The sequence below is a fragment of the Microtus pennsylvanicus genome, chromosome 5 (genome assembly GCF_037038515.1).
Source record: "Microtus pennsylvanicus isolate mMicPen1 chromosome 5, mMicPen1.hap1, whole genome shotgun sequence".
Lineage (NCBI taxonomy): Eukaryota > Metazoa > Chordata > Mammalia > Rodentia > Cricetidae > Microtus > Microtus pennsylvanicus.
This window is the reverse complement of record NC_134583.1, coordinates 95,036,558-95,060,349: the sequence shown is the minus strand read 5'-3', so window position 1 is coordinate 95,060,349 and position 23,792 is coordinate 95,036,558. Positions and strand designations below refer to the sequence as shown.

At 35.2% G+C, this 23,792-nt stretch overlaps 3 protein-coding genes across 3 annotated transcripts; all 3 read right to left on the bottom strand.

The window, feature by feature from the left end:
* Nucleotides 1–2,426: 2,426 nt before the first annotated feature.
* On the bottom strand, nt 2,427–3,380 carry LOC142851394 (olfactory receptor 5B2-like). The gene has a single exon (XM_075975246.1). The coding sequence runs from the start codon at nt 3,378–3,380 to the stop codon at nt 2,427–2,429; it is 954 nt and encodes a 317-aa protein (XP_075831361.1).
* A 7,312-nt stretch (nt 3,381–10,692) lies between these two features.
* On the bottom strand, nt 10,693–11,619 carry LOC142851116 (olfactory receptor 5B3-like). Its single transcript, XM_075975023.1, has one exon. It carries the CDS (start codon nt 11,614–11,616, stop codon nt 10,693–10,695), a length of 924 nt encoding a protein of 307 aa, XP_075831138.1. The 5' UTR covers nt 11,617–11,619.
* An 11,031-nt stretch (nt 11,620–22,650) lies between these two features.
* Nucleotides 22,651–23,577, bottom strand: LOC142851114 (olfactory receptor 5B3-like). Its single transcript, XM_075975022.1, has one exon. The coding sequence runs from the start codon at nt 23,572–23,574 to the stop codon at nt 22,651–22,653; it is 924 nt and encodes a 307-aa protein (XP_075831137.1). The 5' UTR covers nt 23,575–23,577.
* Between the last annotated feature and the right edge of the window lie 215 nt (nt 23,578–23,792).

Below are 23,792 nucleotides of genomic sequence, written 5' to 3'. Positions count from 1 at the left end.
TGGGTGAGAGAGAGAGAGAGAGAGAGAGAGAGAGAGAGAGAGAGAGAGAGAGAGAGAGAGTAGTTTAAGTGAACTTAGCCCACATGGGGTGATAATGATCCCTCCAGAATGGGATAGCTAACAAAACTTCAGGGCTGGACATGGAAAATCTCCCTTTCAGCTCTCAATTAGGGATTCCAAGAGATTCTCTCAAACAATATAAGCTATTGCTGTTTCCTAGAATGTGAAAATAAGACCTTATTGATGAAGGCACCATATACTTCAGATACAGAACTTGGAGAAATAAAGCTGGTGGTGACCTGGAAGCCTGCTCCCTAAGGACAAGCTTTTATAGTGTGAGAAGGTACTATGTAAGCAGCCAAGGAAGACCAAATTGAAAGACATATGTAATTTTGTAATACGGACACAAGTATTTTGGGAGCAACCAACAGGGTCTCAATAGACTTAAGGTCTACTCAAGAGGAGGAAACTTACAACTGATACTGTAAAGTCAGTCAGGAACCTATGGTTGGAGAGATCATAGAACCACAGGAGAACTTACTACTTCTGATTGTCTAAATCAATGTAGCTTCCAACTCGGTTCTAAATACTTACCCTTATACCCAAAGGTAACTGTATCTTACTCATCATCAAAAAATGCTGCTTTTTGCATAAAATAGAGGTTACTACAGAGATTCACAATTTACAGTGTATACCCAGCACTAACTGGAACATCTATAACATCCTGGAATTTTGAGAACTATTACTTTATGAATGGAATAACAAATTACACATGGATACAAAATCTTGTAGGTTGATTTTATATACTAATGAACATTTGAACATTAAAAATAAAATTATGAACATTATATTTTAATCACATGTGAGCAGATACCTATGAAGGCCAGAAGAGACCAACAGATCCTTTGAAGGTAAAGTTACAGGAGGCTTTGAGCTACCCAATATTGGTGGCAGTAACCAAACTCATGTCCTCTGCAAGAACAGTGCACACTCTTTAACTGATGAGCTACCTTTACATCCCTCATTATCTTAATACTATTATATTGGTGGTACTCTATTTACTTTGACAAACATGGTAGTACATATATTCTACTAAAAACTTTGAACAATCATAATTAATTGTATGGTTTATATATAAAAATATTTGGAAATATATAAACAAATATAAATAATTTAAAAAGTTCATATCTAATGTTTTTATGCGTTGGAAGTGGTTCTTGTTCAAACTATGCCTTGCTATTTATGATACATTACTAGAAAAATTACAGGGTTCAAAATGGTCCAATGCATTAAAAGAATTCCAGGAAATCACTTCGCTTAAAAGTAAAGAATGATAATTAAGTCTACTGAATAAAAATGTTTCAGTGAAATAGAGCACATACACATGTGTATGTGCATGTGTGTGTGGTCTCTTAATGCATAGTATATTGATCTAGAAAGTAATATTATGCCCAATTAACTATCATAGCTGATAATTCAAAGCTTCGGTATATGTGTACAATTTATTCCAATGTTTGCTTGTTTTATTCAACCACTTAACATGTATTTACTGAGAAGCTATTATGAAACTCATAAGGTTGACAGGGTCAAGAATTCCATGTAATCATTGCTGATCTAAACTTGAATGTTTATAGTAATATTCTTGTATGTTTAAATGTTTTTATTCTCCAACATGTTCTTATAAATTTTTGTTCCAAAATTAAAGCATGAATGCATTTGTTGTATGAAATGACTCAGTCAAACAGAAATTAGCCATTTATATGACATACTAGACTTATGTATCTTATCAATGATACATACCATCAAAACGAGCATTTTATTTTAATAATTTATCACATTTACTTAATTAGAATTTTATTTCTATTCTGTTGACACATCAATGGATTAGACCATGGCCACTTATCTAAATTATATATTTTTATAAACTTACTTTATCAATATTAGACATTTGAGAGGCCACTCTCACAAAAAAAAAACATCATGCTATTTGGGCATCCAGTAAGACATTCAAATTAACACATGAAATAACTTCTACAGTAACCATATTATATTTAACTCCATAAAATCAGCATATCCCTGTGTGTCTGTATCATGGGAGACCTGTATAAATTTATTTCATGGACTTCTTTAAGTATTTGTCTTACATTTTCATTGACATGTGACAAATATACCAGCAAGATAAGTGAATATATCAGTGTGGATGAGGGTTTTGGAATCTTGACCTCCAGACACATTAGCTATTGCATTTCAGTTATGTCTTTCTAGGTATATAGTGTCCTGTTTTAGCAGAAATCAGTCACTGCATATGCCAAAACAGTCACCTTAGAACTTCAAAATGGACCACAAATGTAACTCAATAGATAAAGAAGATCAGAGAGAAATAAATCCATGGTTGGCATTCCCAATAGTGTAGAAATGAAATTTTCCTAAAGATTAGTTTCTTTCCAAAATATGAATGTGTTCTTTAGCTTTAATAATGCATTCTTGACCTCTTTGTTTCTTAGACTGTAGACCACAGGGTTTAGCATTGGGATAACCATGGTGTAGAACACAGATGCAATTTTGTCTGTGTCCATGGAATGACTGGAGCTGGGCTGTAAATACATGAAGATGACTGTCCCATAGAAGATAGAGACTGCAGTAAAATGGGAGGCACAGGTAGATACAGCCTTGCGATGTCCTGCAGCTGTGCGCATTCGTAGGATGGTGATAAAAATGAATATGTAAGATATCCAGATGACTATGATAGCAAAAAAAATATTGAAGCTCACTACATAAACAAGAAGCAGCTCGTTAATATGTCTATCTGAGCAAGAAAGAACCATAACTGCAGGAATATCACAAAAAAAATGATGGACCACATTGGATTCACAGAAAGAGAGACTGAATGCGTCTCCAGTGTAGATGGAAGCATTTAGGAAACCTAGGATATAGCAGCCTATGACCAGCCATGCACAAACACTTGGAGTCATGGTGGTGGAATAGTGTAGGGGCTTAGACACTGCTGCATAACGATCATATGCCATTGAGGCTAGCAAGTAGTTTTCCACGCTGGCAAAGGCAGTGAAACAGAACATCTGTGTAGCACAGTCGTTGTAGGACATGACCTTCCTCCCTCTAAGAAGTCCAGTCATCACTGTTGGAGTAACAGCTGAAGAATAACAAAAATCCACGAGAGACAGGTTACCTAGAAAAAAGTACATGGGAGTGTGAAGCTGAGAGTCCAGGACAATCAGCAGGATCATCCCCAGGTTGCCCACCACGGTGATGGTGTAAATGAACAGGAAGGTGATGAAAAGGGGAAGCTGCAGATCTGGGGCATTAGTGAGTCCTAACAGGAAGAAGTATGACACCTCTGTCCTGTTCTCCATCCAGCTCATTTGAGATCACTGAATTCTCTGTGGCATAAGAACTAGAGGGAAAGAACAATAAAAGAAAATGATATGAAAAGTGTAAATTATGTCTAGAAGCCATTGAGGTATGACTTGTGCCTTAAACTTCTTCAGAGAAAGCCCAGACATCAGAATCAAGTTGAATGCACTAATTATATAGTGCTATTTATTCTACAAAATGAAGAATCATAATAGATAATGTACAGAATTTTTAAACTTTATAAATTGAGATGTTGACAATTTAATAATTTAATAGAAATTACTTGTTTGGCTGAATCTTTTGCCAAGTAATCTCTCTTGAACTCAGAACTGATGATACTCCCATATAGTTCACCTAAGAACTATTTGAACATATTTGAAGTATGTTTACTGCCTCTTCTTAAGAATATATAAATTTGCTTGATTGTCACTTTTATGTAAATTATAAGGTACAGGAGGTTAAGCAACTTATTCTAGTTACTAAACTATTGATTGGCACTGTTTTCTTTGGACTCATGCCAACAATTAAATGATTCTGTGTCTGTTAACTCTCAGTTTGAAATGAATTTAAATCACATCCAACCACCTGAATTCATAATTACTCTTTTGTCACCTTTCATGGAAGTCAGTATTTACATTTTCATAGTGAATTAATAAAGTGACTGACCAAGTGGTAGTTTCATATTTTCACCATACAGTTTCCTTTCATTGCAAATACAAAAAAAAACTCCAAATGATCCTTCTCTTAAAAGCAAAAGTGTTTTTAATGAATTTAAAATTTCTTAATTAGATTAGATTGAGATAGATAAAATATTATCACATAACAAAGTCAAACAAACAAGGAGATAATGATGTCTAATCTTCACTATCTCAGACAGATTTTCACCATCACCAATATCTTTATGTGTTGAGAATTCATAGTTACATCATAAACTTATGAATTTATTGAGTTGTTTAACTCTTGTGAAGAGTAGTTTTGGAGGGATGGTTGGAGTTATGGGAATGAGATCAACCTAAAATACAGTTTTTCTGAGTGAATGAATCAAGTGGTTTGGCAGAGACACTACTGAAAAAGACAAATATTTGAGCAATTACTTTCTATGTCGGAGTCACTGTAGCCCCATTTCTGTGAACATCATTTTCCATCCACAGAATAAAGACAGTTACCTTTATGTAAAACCCAATTTTAATTCAGTACATAAAACACATATGACAGGAGTGTGCTGGATGCCATCAAACTAGTATTAGGATGGGGCACGGGACTTCACAATAGTTAGAGCAAGGCAAATACTAAATTTAGTGCAGGGCTTCACTTGCATGTCAGTCTTGAAGTCTTGAGACTTCATTTTCCATTTTGTCTTTTCTCCCACATTCCAGCCATTGAGTGTTTCAATGCTCTCTAGGGTTTCTCTACCTTTACTCAAAGAATAGTATTGTCTTTTTATAGTTTCATTTAGAATATATTAATTTTTCCTTGAAGTCTGTATTTTACTTTAAGAGCCATGACCTCTTAAAATCCATTCTTTATTTTATTAGTGGTATAAAATAGGCTAAATTACAGATCAGTGGTAAATTGTATTTACCACAGATCTATTTATTTCAAAGCTTCATAGTTTTAAAAACAATTATTTGAAACTGTACTTCTACAGCAAAAATTATTTCAAATATTCTTTCTGTTTTGAAAACCCCAGTAGGATGTCTACCCCAAATTGACTACTATCCAAATTGACTACTATTATTTACCACTATCTTTATCAACAATCTTTAACAAGCTCATCTACTAGCCTGTCCTTGAAGATATCATGATACCCAATTTTAACACAAACGATGACAGTTAGCATTTGCTACAAACATTAGTGAAGGAGTTGTTTATAAATCTCCCCCCCCCCGTGTGTGTGTGTGTGTGTGTGTGTGTGTTAGGTATTACTATATACATTGGCAAGTAAATTTAGGATTTCAGAAGTTACACAGAAACTATAGGATAGGATCCAGGTTCAAAATGTTAAACAACTTTCCAAAAGTAAGCATGAGATTAAAATAACTTTGAAATTAAGCTTGAGGATTATTAGTTTATAATTTATTATGACCCTTTACAGCTTGGCAAAGTTTCATTCACCTTTCTTATTTTTATCTGTTTTAACTCTCAATGAGATGAAAAGTTATACAGAGCATAAACCATTTTCAGCCTGCCTGTATTTAGTGGTTGAAAGAACTACAATTTATAAAATAAACCAATAAAGTCTCCATGATATACATTAAGACATTTGTGTCCTACTCTCATCTCAATGTTTTTTAAAAAATAGTCTTGAACATCTCATTTTCATATAACTTATATCAGATGCAGGCAGCTTGTAGTTATATGAATTTCAAGTGTGTTTCCCATTTAAGTGAAAACATACCATAAAAGCAAAGCATTCTGAGAACACCAAAACAACATACAATACAGAATAATTTTAAAGTCATAAGATTAGCTACTTAATATTGCTACAATTCTATTATAGGTATTCCAACTTCTCCAATACAAAGAAAACTGGCAGAAGAACACAAGCATGGATCAAGTTTCAAATCAACATGAATTCTCTCAATTTTGTTGCCCTGGGAAGAATCACTTACTTGCTCCTTATTGGTAAAATGGGTATGATACAATTTCTTCTCTTATACCATGCAGTATTTTGGCAAGTAATATGGAGTAGGTAGCTATTTACAAAGATGGAGTAATTCAAATATCAGTAACTTAGCAGTGAATATGAGCAATGTACATTATATCCATTTAGAAAATGTCTTCATGAAACTCATTATTTTGCATAATCATTATACACCGATAGTAGAAATGTCCATCAATGTAACTTTTATATTTAGAAATTTCTTTGATGCAGGCTAAAAGTTCACAGCAAGACTTCAGGTAAGTAGAAGGCACTTTTTTATTCACAAGGAATTCAATCAGATGATTAATATTGTCCAGTGAGTCATTCCCTGCAGGATGTCTTTTCTAAACAATGAGATTTGGAGTCATTTTGGGATTTAGAGGCCAGAGCGAGGGGATTTACACAGATATGGTGAACTCTGGAGATTTCCCCATGAGATTACTTGAAGAATTCTTATCCAGATTTTCTAAGGAAGAGACAATTAACCTGCCTGCAGGGACCAAAAATGTTGTTATATTTTTTAAATTAAGGTTTTTAACTGATAAATGAAATTGTGTAAATTAATGAAAAAACATGAGACCTTTCTTTTCTCTGTTTTATGTTTCATTAAAAAAATCTATTCTTTGACAAACTAATTATTGTATATTATGCATTCTTATTACTCTCACCACATTCTAACTTGTCTTCCTTCACTTTCTGATTCCCAAAAGTTTCCTTTTCACATTCATGACTTTGAGGATTCATTGAGTTTGACCAGAGACTATGTGTGTAGCCTTAAGTTTGGAACTATCCATTGGTGCCTTCAGGACTCACCATTGGGTACACAACTGAAGAATATGATGGTCGATCCCCCAGAATCCAGCAATAGCCTAGCCATACAGACATTGAAAGGTCCAGTTCAGTGCAAGAAAGTTCAGGTAGCCACAACTATTGTAAGTTCACAATTGCAATGGTTATGCCATTCTGAAGACACTTTCCAGATCTCTCTGTTTTCTGGTACTCACATACATTCTGCCTCTTTCTCTGTGATGTTTTCTGAGCCTTTGAGTGAGTAAAATAAATGCCCTTTTTAGAGATGAAAACTCAATGTCATTTATTCTTAGCAACTTTAGCAATCATAAGTCTCCTTATTCAGCATCATTCATAGCAAAAAGAAACTTACGTGATTAAGGCAGTGAGTAGCATTTTTCTAAGGTTAAGACTGAGGTGTAGTGTTTTTCTACTGTTGTAAAAACAAAAAATTAGAAAGTGATTTGTCACCATATCAGTTTAGCAAAATATTAGCAGTCTATTGACCTCCAAGACCTCTTTAGTCATTTTTTTCTTTTTCTATTATACTAGTAGTGTCATACATGAATTCCATTTTATAGAATAGGCTTCAAATCCAGAGGACTTTAAGTTACCCCCATAGCCAATCTATGTTTGCACCAGTGTATCTTGTCTGGTAGGTGTGTATTGTTGTTCATTGTATTCAAAGCTATGGAAGACAACTGAAGGCTTCTGGCACCATCTAGAACTGTGGTGCTCAGTTTCAGTCTAATTTCTTTATGTTACAACAAATGGAAATACTATCTTCAACAATAAAGTCTTATCCACTATTTATACTGAGTAACCAAGAGGAATAACAAGAGTCTGTATAGTTTTAAGGGCCTCCAAATACTCTCCGACCAAAAATTCATAGGGCAATATTTCACAATCAGTCCTGGGAATTTTGTAATTTAAGTTTTTAAGAGCCACACTATTTAGCAACACAGGATATCTGCCCTCTAAAGCATTCTCCTTTTTGCTTGTAGGTTTTCATTAGGTTATAAACAAGTAGGTATCTACACCTACCTGTGGGTCTCAGGTAATTTTTTTTATGTATTGTTGTTAGGGGCTATGCTGGTTTAGTGAATTAGGAGATCTAGAGTTTTCTTGAAACAACCATAACTTAACTAGCACTAAATGGTTATCTAGGATTTGAAAACCAGGAATGGTATCCTTCTTGTTGACAGGGTCTCAAGTGTAATTAGAAAATTGTTGGTTACCACCAAAGTATTCTTGTCACTATTGCACCCTCAGGGTTACTATGCAATGTTAGTATTTTATGTGGGTTATAGACATCATATGTGGATAGGATTCTTGGTTGTCTCCATCCTTTTGAAACGTTCATGGTGCCTTCTGGTATGATGAAAATTAGTCTGGGGGGATATTCAGGTCGGTTTCAGATCAGGGGTTTACGGTCTCTGTTTCTGAAGTGCATAAATACCAGCAATAGTTACTATCTTTTCACCTCTAAGGGGGGGGGGGATGAAGGCAACAACAGCAGATTGTATGGTTTGGGTGTCTCTTGAATATTATTGTCCAACAACTCAAAATAATTTTTTCATTTCTAGTATTAATGTTTCTGTTAGATAGACTTTGGCTTTTGGAGGAACCATTGTCAACCCATATGAAAAAAAGTGTTTTTGATTATATATATATATATATATATATATATATATATATATATATATATATATATATGTGTGTGTGTGTGTGTGTGTGTGTGTGTGTGTGTATGACTATATATGTATATATATATATATATATAATTATGTATATGGTAGGGTTTGTTTGAGTAAATAATTAATAATATGGCTCCTTATGACTTTTTCAGACTTCATAATAGTTGTTTTATACACCTCTCTCTTCTATCTCTCTATCTTCATCCTAAAGTTCCCCCCTTTTGCTAATTTCCATATGATTTTACTTGCATCCTGATATTCCCCATCAGTCTCCTCCCATGAGGACCAAGAACCATAACCAATGAAAATGCACAGTTGTGAAACCCCATCCTAGTAAATACATATACAAAACACTCATGCCCTTATGTCTCAGAAATATTGTTGAAGAGGATGTGGAATGAGTGTAAGATACAGAATCAGGGAGTTTGCTATGAGATTCTGTCTCCTAGTAACATCAAATCCTACGTCCATGAAGCATCAGCTACATGATTGATCAATAACAATGAACATGCCAAAGTGGACCCACAGTGCCTCAAGCCTACTGAAACAGCTATAGGCACCTGAGAAAATTAGGATTGTAAAAGTAGTTTTACCTAGGGAGCAGCTTCCCAATTTGACATCCAGTACCAAGGCATGAAAACATACATACAAGTAATATTAAATGGACATAACTGGCATATTTAGGAATATAAACATATATATACTCATGTATGCATGCAATAACAAATGGGCTATGAATTTGCAAGACAATAGAGGGGGTATACGTAAAAGTTTGGAAGTAGGAAAGAGGAGTAATAAATGATATAATTATGTTATAATCCTAAAAAAAGAAAAAAACTGAAGCAAAAAGAAGTAGGTTTCTACCTGGTGGTTTCACACACCCTTCATTTACCTAACTATCTTCTGTTCCATATTCTCCCTACTGCTGATTAAGCCTTATTGATCTCAAGTCACATTAATGTTGTTTATAAATAATTGAATATTTGTATGGATCATTATTATATATAAAATATTTGAGTACTATATTTTCTTTATTGTACCATCACCTGAGAACATTTAAATTTTCTTTCCATTCCCTGAGTATTATGATAACCACTGGAAGGATTGTGTACTGCCATGATTTGTTGTTGGGTCCAAACTCATTTTATTTCTTTTGAACTCTTACTCAGTAGCAGAATATGGGTTCTCACTAAAATTATATGTAGTAGTTATGTTAATCATATCCCAGGATTCCAGATACTGGGCATACTTATCAGATTTCTCATAACTGCTAGGGATCAAAACTCGTATTTGTACAGCAAGCTCTTTATCCACTGAGTAATCTCCCAAACTTTGCAGATTAATTGTTTTTGCTCTAAATTCATGAGATTAGGAAAGATGGTAAGACCTATGTTGAACCAGTTCTATGACAAATAGTCCGGAGGTAGAGCTGAATGAATCAACTTGAGCTCAAATACCTGACAATGATGAGGGAAAACTGTAATTATTGTATTCTTGGAAACTGAGAAAATGAGTGGGTATGGGAGAAGAAAGGGGATAAATATCACTTAATAACTAATTTAAAGAAGGAGGTAACTCCTTTTTCCACAATTTGCTAGTTTATCCAGATCAGTACTCCTTGGGTTAGATGATGAGGAAACCTGACATTTTTAAGGTAACTCTGCTTGTTTCAAGTAGAACTCTTTAAATATAACCTCATATTCTAGTCATTAAACAACATTAAATGTTTTCTATGTTCATTTGGATATCTCTATGAAATTAGCACAATTAAATGAACACAAAGGTAGGCATATAATACAAATTAATGTTACATTTTATTCTGAGAATTTTCTGACATCCATTTGTATAAGTCGTCCCTTTAACTGTTTGCTCAATGTACCTGTATACCTAGATTTATATTGATGTAACAGGAAAATATTGCATAAAAAGTGATTAATTATGATAATGTAATAATTTAGGTATTTCACAATCTATCCTAAATTTATCACACATATTTTATTCAGGTTTCACTCCTCTGAACAAAACATCATCTTTTTGACAGGAACACACATTGCAGGGATAAAGTTGTCACTTCAAGTTATTGAATTCAATGTAACAGGGAAATATGTGATTCAGTATAGAGTTAAGAAGAGAGAAATTATTCCAGATGGTTGGTGTGTATCCCAAAGAGTTAAAATTAAAGCTTCAGCATTATTTTGACCTCAATACAATCTTTGTGAATGCACTCTTCACTTCCTTATTCCTTAGGCTGTAGACTAGAGGGTTCAACATGGGTATGACCATGGTGTAAAAGACAGATACAATTTTGTCAGTGTCCATGGAGTGACTGGAGCTGGGCTGCAAGTACATGAATATGAGTGTCCCATAGAAAATGGAGACAGCTGTGAAATGGGATGCACAAGTAGAGAGAGCTTTGCGATATGCTGCAACAGAGTTCATCTTTAGAATGTTGGCAAAAATGAATGTGTAGGATATTAAGATAAGTATAAGAGCAAAAAAGATATTGAAGCTGGCCACATAAATAAGAACTAGTTCATTGACATGTCTATCAGAGCAAGATACAAGCATGACTGCTGGAATATCACAGAAAAAATGATGGACCACATTGTACACACAGAAGGAGAGAGTTAAAACATTTGCAGTATAGATGGAAGCATTCAGGAAACCACAGATAAAGCATCCAATGACTAAACATGCACATACATTTGTTGTTATGGTGGTGGCATAGTGTAGGGGCTTACATACTGCTACATAACGATCATAGGCCATTGAGACCAAAAGGTAGTTTTCCACATTGGCAAAGGTTGCAAAAAAGAAAATCTGAGAGGCACAAGCATTGTAGGACATGATCTTGTCTCCTGAAAGGAATCCAGCTATGACCTTTGGAGTGACCGTTGAAGAGTAACAGAAGTCCACTAAAGACAGGTTACTGAGAAAAATGTACATGGGAGTGTGAAGCCGAGAGTCAAAGAGAATCAATAGGAACATCCCTAGGTTCCCCACCAGGGTGATGGTATAGATGAGGAGGAAGATGATGAAGAGGGGAAGTTGCAGGTGTGGGTCATTAGTGAGTCCCAGAAAGACGAACAATGTCACTTCTGTCTTGTTCTCCATCAATGATATCAGTTAGTCAACAGGAGGCCTTAAACAATTTTTAAAAAGAGAGACAAATAAGGGGCAGGAGAGATGTTTCAGCAGTTGTAAGTACTGGCTTTCTATTCCAAATGACTCAGCACCTATATGACAGTTCACAACTGTCTGTAATTCCAGTACCAGGGGATCTGACATCTTCTTCTAACTACTTCAAGCATGAGACACACATGGTGCACAGACATACATGTAGGTAAAGCAGCAATACACATAGAATTATTTTTTTAAAAAACTTTAAGAATAGGTTCTTAAAAAATTAGAATCTGTAAAATCATAATTAATTTTCTACCAAAATAAAAATTATTTATATAAATTATATGTGTGTTTTAACCAGTTGCAGAAAGCTTAATAAATGTGTGAAATGATTCATTTTAATTTATCTATGTGCCAGTTCACTTTTCTTGAACTAACATTACTGGCTACTCTGCTAAAAAAAAAAAAAACTATAGAAACATCCTGTTCTCTGTCAATGACATAATGACTTTGATAAATTGCTAGATCCATCTAAATTTTGAAGTAAAAGAGATAAAAATTTCCTACATATTTGAATAACATAATTTTCAATTTTTGTTTTGAATATTTTCACCCATTGCAAGCTAATGATCAAAAATAATTTACCTTAACTATAATGAATATTTTTTCTTCTGTTTATTTTCAGTGAACTGAGTGTAATTAAGTTATATATTAATTTTAATTATAATTTAAATATAATCTTGGTTACTACATAGTTGTTCTCATTAAAAGTCAAGTAAATGAGTTCTCCAAAACTGTGAAATGTTTGTTCTGAGTACTAAAAGGTTCTGAATGGAGTAATGAGCTTTAATTGCAGTTTAACTTTTCTTGGCACACACATTGTCATGCTTTTAATGTAGCAAATCTCCATACATTGATAAGGATATAACCAGAACCAAGAAGTTATGATTAGTTCAACTAAGGCTTTATCTTGAATCAATATTTCTAAATATTGTACATAATAGATTTTTTTAACTTACAGGTATGTTAGAAAAGTGTTCAACCTCAGAAGCAGTTTATAATGAAAAAAAACATTAACTTAAACCCAGAGAGCTCAAGTTCTTAGAAGAGATACATATTGAGATCATCCAATGACTACCTAGAAAGTACCTAACTCTTCTAAACACAGTATAGCCATCTACAAAATAAAGACCTATTTGGGGTATTATTGTGAAAGTATAATAGTGTATCAAAGGTAATGCATCCTTTCCAGCATAAGTTGCCATAAATGTTTTTGATCTTGGCCATTCTTACAGGCATAAGATGGAAACTCAGAGTTCTTTTGATTTGAATTTCTCTGATGGCTATGGATATTGGGCATTTTCTTAAATGTCTTTCAGTCATTTTAGATTTATCTGTTGAGAATTCTCAGTTTAGGTTTATACTCCATTTTTTATTGGGTTCTTTTGATGACCAATTTCTTGAGTTCCTTGTATATTTTGGAGATCAATATCACTTTTGGGGATATACCTAAAGAATGCTCAATCATACCACAAGGACATGTGCTCAACGATGTTCATAGCAGCATTATTTCTCATAGCCAGAACCTGGAAACAACGTAAATGCCTCTTGACCAAATAATGGATAAGGAAATTGAGATATATATATACACAATGGAGTATTACACAGCAGAAAAAATAATGACATCTTGACATTTGCAGGCAAATGGATGGAGCTAGAACACATAATACTGAGTGAGGTAACCCAGACCCAGAAAAACAAATACCATATGTGCTCACTCATAAGTAGCTTTTAGACATAAAAGAAAGGAAACCAGCCTGTAGTTTCACAATCCCAGAGAACCTAGACAACATTGAGAACCCTAAGAGTGAAATACATGGATCAAGTCTACATGGGAAGTGGAAAAAGACAAGATCTCTTGATTAAATTGGGAGCATGAGGACCATGTGAGAGGGTTGAAGGAAAGGGAAGAGGAAGTGAAGTAAGGGAGGGGAGCAAAGAAAAATGTATACTTCAATAAAATCAATAAAAATTATAAAAAAGAAAATGGTTAATAAGCAAGCCTTAGTGAGTACTACTGATATTGTCATTACTATATGAAAATAGCATACAGGGCTTTAGTTCTGAGTAAGCTTAAATCTTGAAAACTTTTACTCCAAATTGCCCTTTCTGCATTTGGGTCCCTGGGATTTTCTGTGCCTTGTCATGAATCTTAGTTTGTTTTTACTCTAAGAATATCAATGTTTGTCACCATTCTTTTTAAAAGTTTCATTATTATAATCAATAATTTTAGGCAATACATTCCTCTTTTGCTAATTTTTAGTTTTACTTTTCTCTGAACATCACCCCACAGAAAGAACAGAGATTCTGGAGCCCAAGTTCCTAGCATATGAGCTTTGTTTATCTCATAGACATAGTGTTCTTATGGTCTAACAATACTTAAACTTTCTTGTTTGGCTTCACATATTTGGAAGACTATTCACTCTGTTATTTCCCTGTGATTATTTACATGAACATTTGTCCACTTTAATTATATACATATACCCTGAAAACGCCAGTCCTATGTCATATGATACCTTCTATCATTTGCTATATTATCTACAAAGGCTGTGTTTGTGTGTATGAGTGTTTGTGAAAAGTAGAAATGAAAGTACTGTTTCCTACATTATTTGTAGGAAAAAACTAAAAACTAAGAGGTTAATGGTAATCTTAGTTTTTGTAAGCAGTATGAAAAACACTCAAGATGCAAGAGTTAAAGCTTCCATCCAGCAATGAGCCTGAGCTCATAACATAGGTGTTAAAATGTGGTTGAGAGAATATTTGCTTATTTCTAATCCTTTATCTGTGTACAGAAAGATTATTTTATCTTCTGGGTTTGTATATTTTGATTGTTTTTTAATCTCCAAGTAAATTTAACATATAGTGATGAAAATAAAGCTACATCAACAAAATTACATTTTATACTCTGAGAATAACTTATTATATGAATCATTGTCTTTTGCAGTATGTTGACATCTATACCTAGACTCAGTTTTGGAAAAGCAACCCTTAGCTTTTAAATTGTTTTAGTCCTCAAAACTCTTTTTAAACAACTGTTTTCAAGTAACTTGTAGTAGGTATACATAGCCCATTTCTTTTCAGGAATTATACTTCTCACTAATGTAGATGGAAGCTTATTAGTCCCAAATAAACACACAAAGGCCTTTATTAATTATTAACTCTTAGGCCTATTGCTTGGGCTTATTATTAACAACCTCTTATAACTTAAATTAATGCATAATTCTTATCTATATTTAGCCATGTGGCTTGGTACCTTTTTGCAGTAGGGCATTCTCATCTTGCTTCCTCTTATTCTGGGTGAAGCCTCTATCTCTGCCTTTCCTCTTACCAGTATCTCTTACTCTGGTTTCCCCACCTACACATTCTGCCTGGCTACTGGCCAATTAGTGTTTTATTAAACTAATACAAGTGACAAATCTTTACAATGTAGAAGAGCATTATCCCCCAATCAATGTTTCAATCTTGTCTAAAAGAAGAGGGTAAGACAGAACTTCTGCAAAGAGTAAGCTCTTAATTCACCATGTATTACTCCTCTTCCTTTGGAAGAGTCACTTACCTCCTTATAATGAATACATACTACAGGAAACCAGACAAGATTACCCCTCTCCCATAGTTCACAGGTTGTGTCTGCATATAAAAAAATAAAGTCTGTAAGAAAACCCATAAAGAATTTGCCAGAGAGGAGTTAATCAATGGGATTTTTTTTGAGTGTTTTCCTTCAGCTTACTTGAAGGCCCATAGCTGATCTTCAGGTTAGTTCAAAGACCTGCATGTGTTAAAAATTACTGCCATTCAGAAAATAAACATCTGATGATAATAGCAAGCAGTATGTCCCCTGGTGTGCCACATTGGGATTTCAGAGGCTAGTGCATAGAGAAGTAGAGAATTACAGACACTTAGAGAGCTCTGGAGAGTTCCCCTAGAGTGTATCTGAAGATGTGCATTCTGTCTTCTTAAGAGAAAAGCAATTAACCTACCTTGGGGAGCAAACTAGTTTCTGTATGTTAGAAGTTAAATTTCCTTTTTAATAGATAATGAAAATATAAAAGTCATACATATTAAATGAGGTACCATGTGCAATATTTCTATACATAACGTCTTTTGTAAAAGTTCAATGTAGATTAAGAATGTCTGTCTGCTTAAGCACTATTTCTTTATGGTAAAAACTTTCAAAATCCTTTGTTCTAAAATTTTCTTTTCATTTCTTCTAGTCTAAGTAAAAAACTTTCAAAATCCTTCATTCTAGAATTTTCATTTCTTCTAGTCTTTCCAAAAACATAATACATCATTGTTATCTATAGTAACCTTTGTGCCCAATAACACATCTCAGCTTCTTGTTCCTAGCCAACTGTAACTTGCTATAATATTAATGATTCTTGATTATTTTTATGTAATGTCCTTTATAGTACTATACAGAATATTGTGTTTCACTTTTTACAAAAAATATGCTAATTTATATTGACCAATATTTTTTTAAATTTTTAATACATTTATGTGTTATTATGTATTTATTTACTCATCTATGATGTTTGTGTATAGACCTCTGAGAATAACTTGTAGAAGCCAGTTCTCTCCTTCCTGCATATAAGTCCCAGAATTTAAACAAAGACCATCAGCTTGAAAAGCAGCTCCTTTATCCACAGAGGCAGCTCACCATAGCCCACATTCATCAGTTTTCTATGGACTGTGTAATTATTTTTCTACTCTGAAAATCAGAAATACCTTTACAGATGTAAAATTTGCTATTGTTTCCTATTTTGTAATTTTTTCTTATTCTGTAGACTATTTTCTTTGCAAATCAGGTTCTTTCTACATTCAAAGTCATATTTTTGTTTGTTTCTATTTGTTTTGTCATTTGTTTTTAATTATTAAATGAAACAATTTAAAAAACTGAAAACACTCCATCCATTGTAGTGTAGTGTTCTCAAGTGTCTCCCCTATATTTTCCTTTAGTATTTTCATAGCTTGTGTCTTTCTTTTAATTCATTTTTTTATTTTGAAGATAACGTTGTAGTTGGAAAGCTGAGGTGTATGTAGTTTTATTCTTCATATAGATATCTTAGTCTCCTTGTTTCATTCATTGAAGTTGCCATGTGTTCTCTTGGGAAATGGCCAAGCAACACATGGCTATGAATATACAGATTTAATTCTAGAATCTCTGCTTTATTAATTTTTGGGACATTTCCTGCAACTGGAGACTGCTCGTTCATTTTCCTGCCACCCAGGCCCAAATAATCACACAGAAACTATATTAATTACAATGCTGTTTGGCCAACAGCTTAGGTATGTTCCTACCTAAGTTCTTATATCTTAAATTAACCCATTTCTATTATTTTGTATTGCCACAAGGTCTACTAGTAAGGTTCCTTTTAGCATCTGTCTCCTTCATCTGCTACATGGCTTTTCTTTGGCTCCACCTACTTTCTCTATATATATTTCTTCCAGCTTGGCTATATTCTGCCCTGCTATAGACCAAAGCAGCTTATTTATTTGCAATGGTAATAAAACATATTCATGGCATACAGAGGGGAATCCCATATCAATATCCCATTTGATCATGACAAGTACTTTTTCTAATACACTTCTTGATTTAGTTCATAAGTAACATGTTGAGGAATTTTTATCTATATTCACGAGAGATATTAAGCTTCCACTTCCCCATTCATTGTGCCATCTTCCATTATTGTGCCCTGGTGTGGGACAATGATCTGTATCCTGTTATATTTTAAATAAACATTGATTGGCCAGTAGCCAGGCAGGAAGTATAGGTAGGACAACCAGATAGGAAGTAGAGGTGGGTCAATGAGAAAAGGAGAATTCTGGGAAGAAGGAAGTCCTAGTCTGGACTCATGACCCAGCCACAAAAGAAGTAAGATGTGACTGCCTTGCTGAATAAGGTAATGAGCCACATGACTAGCATAGATGAGAATAATGAGCTAATATAAGTTATATATATATATACATATGTTTATACATATAGTTATAAATATGTATACATATGTTTATACATATAGTATACATATAGTATACGTATGTTTATACATATAGTATATATATATATAATATATATAATATATAAGTTAATAAGAAGCCTGAGCTAATGGGACAACAAGTTTATAACTAATGTAGACCTCTGTGTGATTTCTTTGGGACACGGCAGGACAGAAACCCTAACAACAGTGCCCTATCTTGGCTTCCTTTCCTGTTGCTGTAACAGAAAATACTGATAAAAGCAACTTAAAGGTTAGATACTTAATTTGGGTCACAATTCCTGGTTATAGACTATCATTACAGGGAATTCATTCTCACATTAATCACAAGTTTATCCAGGGTCAAGGGGGTTAGCTTTGCTGAGTACAGCGTATGAACTATTTCTGTATACCCTTTTCCTCCTTTAAGTGGTTACTTCTGCTTCTGTGTATGCCCCTTGTCCTCCCTCCAAGCAGTTATTTTTCTGCTCCTGTCTAGACAATAAAGCTAGTAGCTGCCAGAAACAGTTGGTTTTTCCAGCTAATTCTTGTGATTTTGCAAAAAGCTCAGAACCGGTGTCTCAACAAGCTCCTGACCTAACAATGCTTTTTGAAAATTTTTTTATGTCCTTACATTTCCATGTCCTTACATTTCTACGTTCTTACGAGAGAAGGATGCCATCCACAGTGCCCAAGCCTTCCAATACATCAAGGTCATCCCCTGCAGACACAGATTAATCTAGACAATCCCTTAGTACTTTCTACTTCCGATTTCCTTTCTTATTTCTCCTAATTTCTCTCAAAAATCAATGCTCTGTCCTCTTTTTCTTTGTATTTGTGTGTGTGTGTGTGTATGTTCCAAAATATATCATACATTCTATTCAGTCTATATGTTGTTGCTTGTATTCATATGATTTCATTTTTTATGATAACAGTAAAATTTGGAAAAAGTTTTTAATGCTTGTTAGAATTCATTTGTGATGTCACCCAGTTTGTTTAATGGAATGTTTTGTTATTAATTCAAATCATTGGTTATTAATGTTCTGTTAGGTCCATTGATCATGTTTTATTGCATTTAGTGAGCAATGTTGTGAATAAAGAATTTGCAGTTAGAAAGATGGCAATGATTTGAAGCTCAGGGTGTCTTTGAGGGTTCCCTGGCAATGGGACCAGGATCTATCCCTGGTGCATGTGCTGGCTTATTGGAGCCTATTTCCTATAATAGGATACCTTGCTCAGTCTTGATGCAGGTGGGGAAAGTTGTTCCCTGCCTCAACTTGATGTGCCAGGCTTTGTTGACTTCCTATGAGAAGGCTTACCCTTTCTGAAGTGTGGATGAGGTATGGATGGGCAGAGGAGCAGGAGGATGGAAGGAAGGGGGAACTGTGATTGGTCTACAAAATAAATTTAAAAATTAGAATAAAAAAGCTGTTTTATCCATGTTTTATCCATCCATATGCTGCATTTTAGTCCTTCTTATGCATTATTACCCTTCTTATCCCAATGAAACCCTTATTCCCAACAAGTTTCCTTGCTACTTTCATATCTTTTTCTCCCTTTTTCCGCCTAGTGACTTTTTAAACTTTTTATTGATTTTATTGAGCTATACATTTTTCTTTGCTTCCCTCCTTTCTTCTCCCCTCCCCTTCTACCCTCTTCCATGCTCCCTATGCTCCCAATTAACTCAGGAGATCTTGTCGTTTTCTACTTCCCATATAGATTAGACCCATGTATGTCTCTCTTAGGGTCATCATTATTGTCTAGGTTTATTTGGGTTGTGAATTGTAGGCTGGTTTTCTTTGCTTTATGTCTAAAAGCCACTTATGATTGAGTACATAGGATGTTTGTCTTTCTGGATCTGAACTACTTTCATATCTTTTATGTGTCAGTCACAGAGTTAAAATAAGTTTGCTTATATGAGTGTTGGTACAAAGTTACTTACTGAAACTGAGCAACTTGTAATTGAAAAATATAATACCTTATTCAATATTAACTGCTAATAGTCATCAGAGATGGGTAGAGCCCCATGAGCCTTTTTCTTTTCCAGTATGAAATATTGAGGGGCCCACTCTTATATGGACATTATGCAAGTAACTTCAACTGCAGTGAATTCATGGGCATGTCTAGAAGTCTTGTCATACCTAGAAGACACTGTTTCCCAGAAGTCCTCTCAACCTCTGACACTTAACAGCCTTTCTGACCCCTCTTTCTCAATGTTCCAAGATCTTTAGGGGAGGTAATATATATTGACTGTTTAAGGATGAGCAGTCTACAGCCAATAGGGAAGAATTCCCATGTGTAGACTTACAAGATATTTTGCCATAAGTTCACTTAATTATAGAAGCCAAAATTACCCACTTGTGGAGGCCCGAAAATATGATCCTATTTCCACATTGACCAAAGGTTAAAGACTTGGAACTTACCTCTAGTTCCTTCAAGGTTATTGTGCTTCTACCTCAAACAAAGTTCCCACCTAGATGTCTGTCAGAGAGTTCTGCTCTCTCAAAGTTATTGTCAACAGGTGTGGCTAATAACCAGACCTTGTGCTCCAGGATTAGAGAAGTAGATCTGTTCCTTCCTCAAACAAAAGTCTAAAGATGCAGTTCCCTTAAGGATTCCAGGGAGTGGTTTGCCTACAGAATGTTTTGGTCTAGGGTATAAGCATGACTTATTTTGTTGTAGCAACAGAATGTCTAACTATGAATGCAACCCATGACCTTCAATTAGTATGTTCATTTCCTCGTATCATATTAATGCAGTCTTTTGTCTTATACCTTCCTTTTGGGGTCAGGGGTATTTTGAGCAGTTGGAAATTAAATGCGGGCGAATTTTCAGTACTCACTGGAATTCCCTTCTGATACTATCTTATACGCTTCTCCATTTTATTATTTTTATTTGCATCTTCATATTCTTTACTATATTTCTAAATCCCCGAGACTCTACTCTGGTCCCCAACACCCACTGTGTTTTCTGTGAAGGCTGGAAACCAGGAAGGCTAATGGTTTAATTAAGACACACTTCAAAGAACTGAGAAATGGGAAGGGGGAGAGATCAAGGACTTGTGAGCTGGTAGCTCCACTATCTAGAAGTGACAGAAGAGAGACGTCTCTCTCAGACAACAATAGGAAGAAAGAGAGAAGAAGTGGAAGGAGGGAAAGAGAGATGGAGAGAGGCAGAAAAGGAGAGAAAGGAGGGAGTTTTTACTTCAGTTTTTACTTCAATGAGCCTTCTCAGTTTGAATGATGGGCACCCATATTGATCAGGGCAAATCTTTGCTGATCCCACAGCTTCCAGGAGGAGTTCCTTTCAGAAATATTATTATAAGCTCTCAGAAAGACATAGGTTGGGACATCCTTGTTACTGAATTTTTCTATTGATCTTTCTTTTCTTCTGTTTTTAATCCTGACACTGTTTTGCCATGTAACTTAAATTTATTTCAAAACACTAATCCATGCATATCACCCTCTTCATTGCTGATAATCCATGGATTTGCTAATAAATTTGTCAAGAATAAATTTATTACTAAAGTATTACTTAATACAGTCAAAATAGAGCATAAAACAACCATATAAAAGCAAAGTACATTTCTTCCAAAAATTGGCCACATCTATGTCCATATGCCCTCCAACATAAAGGACTTTCAGTGGGCTCCAATGCATAGTCTGTATTGTGTTCTTATCCTACAAACATTTGCAGCAACACAGGTAGAAATGAATTGCTAACTGATGTGTATCTTATTTGTGTTTGATAAGAAAACCCCAGTACCATTAGCAGTCTCACTTGGATATTACGACTCTGAATATACCTGTATTCCTGTTAGGTATCACTTCAGGTAACTGAACTCAGAGTTGGTTTTTGTAAGTCAGGTCATATCAGAGAAACCATAGAAATCACTGCTCCATGAATGGGGGATTAGTTTTTGTTGTAAATAAGAGATAAAATAGTCAGATGTATCTGAAAGAGTCCAAAGCAGAAAGAATAAGAAGCAGACTAGACATGGTCAAGGGTATCTTTAAAAGAAGTAAGAATAGCAAGAGAGAGAATAGCGGCATTAGTGAGGACAAGGGAATAATTTTGCCTTATATAGGGAACCAACTGATATCTTGGAGGAGGGAAACCAGCTACACACAACAGCCTGGGAGCTATCATAGCGGAGGAGGAAGAAAGGTGAAAAGGGCCAGAATTCTAGACTAGACTTTGAAATGCATAGCAAGTATGTACGAGTAGGGATTGAAAGAGTCTAGAAGCCAGCATGGATTTTTATATACAATGGCATTTATAGCCAAGAAAAATGACTTTCTTAGCCGGGCGGTGGTGGCGCACGCCTTTAATCCCAGCACTCGGGAGGCAGAGGCAGGCGGATCTCTGGGAGTTTGAGGCCAGCCTGGTCTACAAGAGCTAGTTCCGGGACGGGGACCAAAGCTACAGAGAAACCCTGTCTCAAAAAACCAAAAAAAATGACTTTCTTACAGAACCCCAAGTGTTTGTAGGTTCCTGATGAATACTGACCTTGGGCTTTTATCTGTCTGCCAGAAATCCTTCTATAGTCCAGCTTGAGCTAAGCCTATGCTGTCATTTCTGTACTTACACACTGACCCATGCAGTGTGAGAAACTGGAATTTCCTTTCAACATGAGAATTTTTTAATGTGATTAAAGTTGACTTAGTGAGTAAAGGTGCTGTTTGCCTAAGCTGAGAGCCTGTTTGATCCTCAGAACCTGTGTGGTAGAAAAAGAGACTGCCTTTCACCAGTTGTACTTTAACCTTCAAATCAGTTCTCTGAAATGCCTGTCACACATTGTACACTTATACATGCGCGCACACACACATGCACACACAGACAGACAAGTGATGGATAGATAGGTAGATAGATAGATAGATAGATAGATAGATAGATAGATAGATAACAAATTAAATATGATTCGATGGGAAAACATGTGAGAGAAATAAATCCAGAAATTGCACACCTCAAATGTGTAAAATCAGTATTGTAAATGCTATTTTGCCCTGAAAACAATCTTTCTGAACGCACTCTTGACTTCCTTGTTCCTCAGACTGTAGACCAGGGGGTTCAACATGGGGATGACCATGGTATAGAACACAGATACAGTTTTGTCAGTGTCCATGGCATGACTGGAGCTAGGCTGCAAGTACATAAAAATTACAGTACCATAGAAAATAAAAACAGCAGTAAAATGGGATGCACAGGTGGAAATGGCCTTCTGATGCCCTGCTGCTGAGTGCATCCTTAGGATTGTGATAAAGATCATTAGGTAGGATATTAAGATGACAATGAGAGCAAAGAAGATATTGAAACTGGCTACACAAACAAGAATCAGCTCATTCATGTGTTTATCAAAACAAGAGAGTACCATTACTGCTGGAATATCACAGAAGAAATGATGCACTACATAGGGCTCACAGAAGGAGAGACTGAATGCATCCCCAGTGTAGATGCAGGCATTCATGAAGCCACAGGCATAGCAGCCTGCAATCATGCATACACACACACCTGTAGTCATGGTGGTAGTATAGTGTAGCGGCTTACACACGGCTGCATAGCGATCATAGGCCATTGAGGCCAAGAGGTAATTTTCTACAGTAGCAAAGCCAGTAACAAAGAACATCTGAGTAGCACAGTCATTGTAGGACATGACTTTGTCTCCTACTAGAAACCCAGCCATAACTTTCGGAGTGACTCCTGAAGAGTAACAGAAGTCCACCAGTGATAGATTACCAAGGAAAATATACATGGGAGTATGGAGTTGAGAGTCCAGGACAATAAGCAGGATCATCCCCAGGTTCCCCATCACGGTGATGGTATAGATGAGGAGGAAGATGATAAAGAGAGGAAGCTCCAGGGCTTGGTCATCAGTAAGTCCCAGCAGGATGAACCCTGTCATGTCTGTGCTGTTCTCCATTAGGGTTACTAGAGAATCAAAGAATGCTCTGTATCAACGTGTCAAAAGTTACAAAAAGATTAAGAAGTTAAATTGAACATCACATTATCAAGCAACATGTACTTTGATATTTTCTATAAAGGCATGATCTTGAGAGAAATGATTGCAACTTATAGGGCTAAAAGTTATTAAATCTGTAGAATCTTTAACAATGTTCCGCCCAATTTCAATTTTATAGA

What these genes read in the sequence shown, in the direction of transcription:
- LOC142851394 (XM_075975246.1), bottom strand. Translation starts at nt 3,380, where the DNA reads ATGAGCTGGATGGAGAACAGGACAGAGGTGTCATACTTCTTCCTGTTA.
- LOC142851116 (XM_075975023.1), bottom strand. Translation starts at nt 11,616, where the DNA reads ATGGAGAACAAGACAGAAGTGACATTGTTCGTCTTTCTGGGACTCACT.
- LOC142851114 (XM_075975022.1), bottom strand. Translation starts at nt 23,574, where the DNA reads ATGGAGAACAGCACAGACATGACAGGGTTCATCCTGCTGGGACTTACT.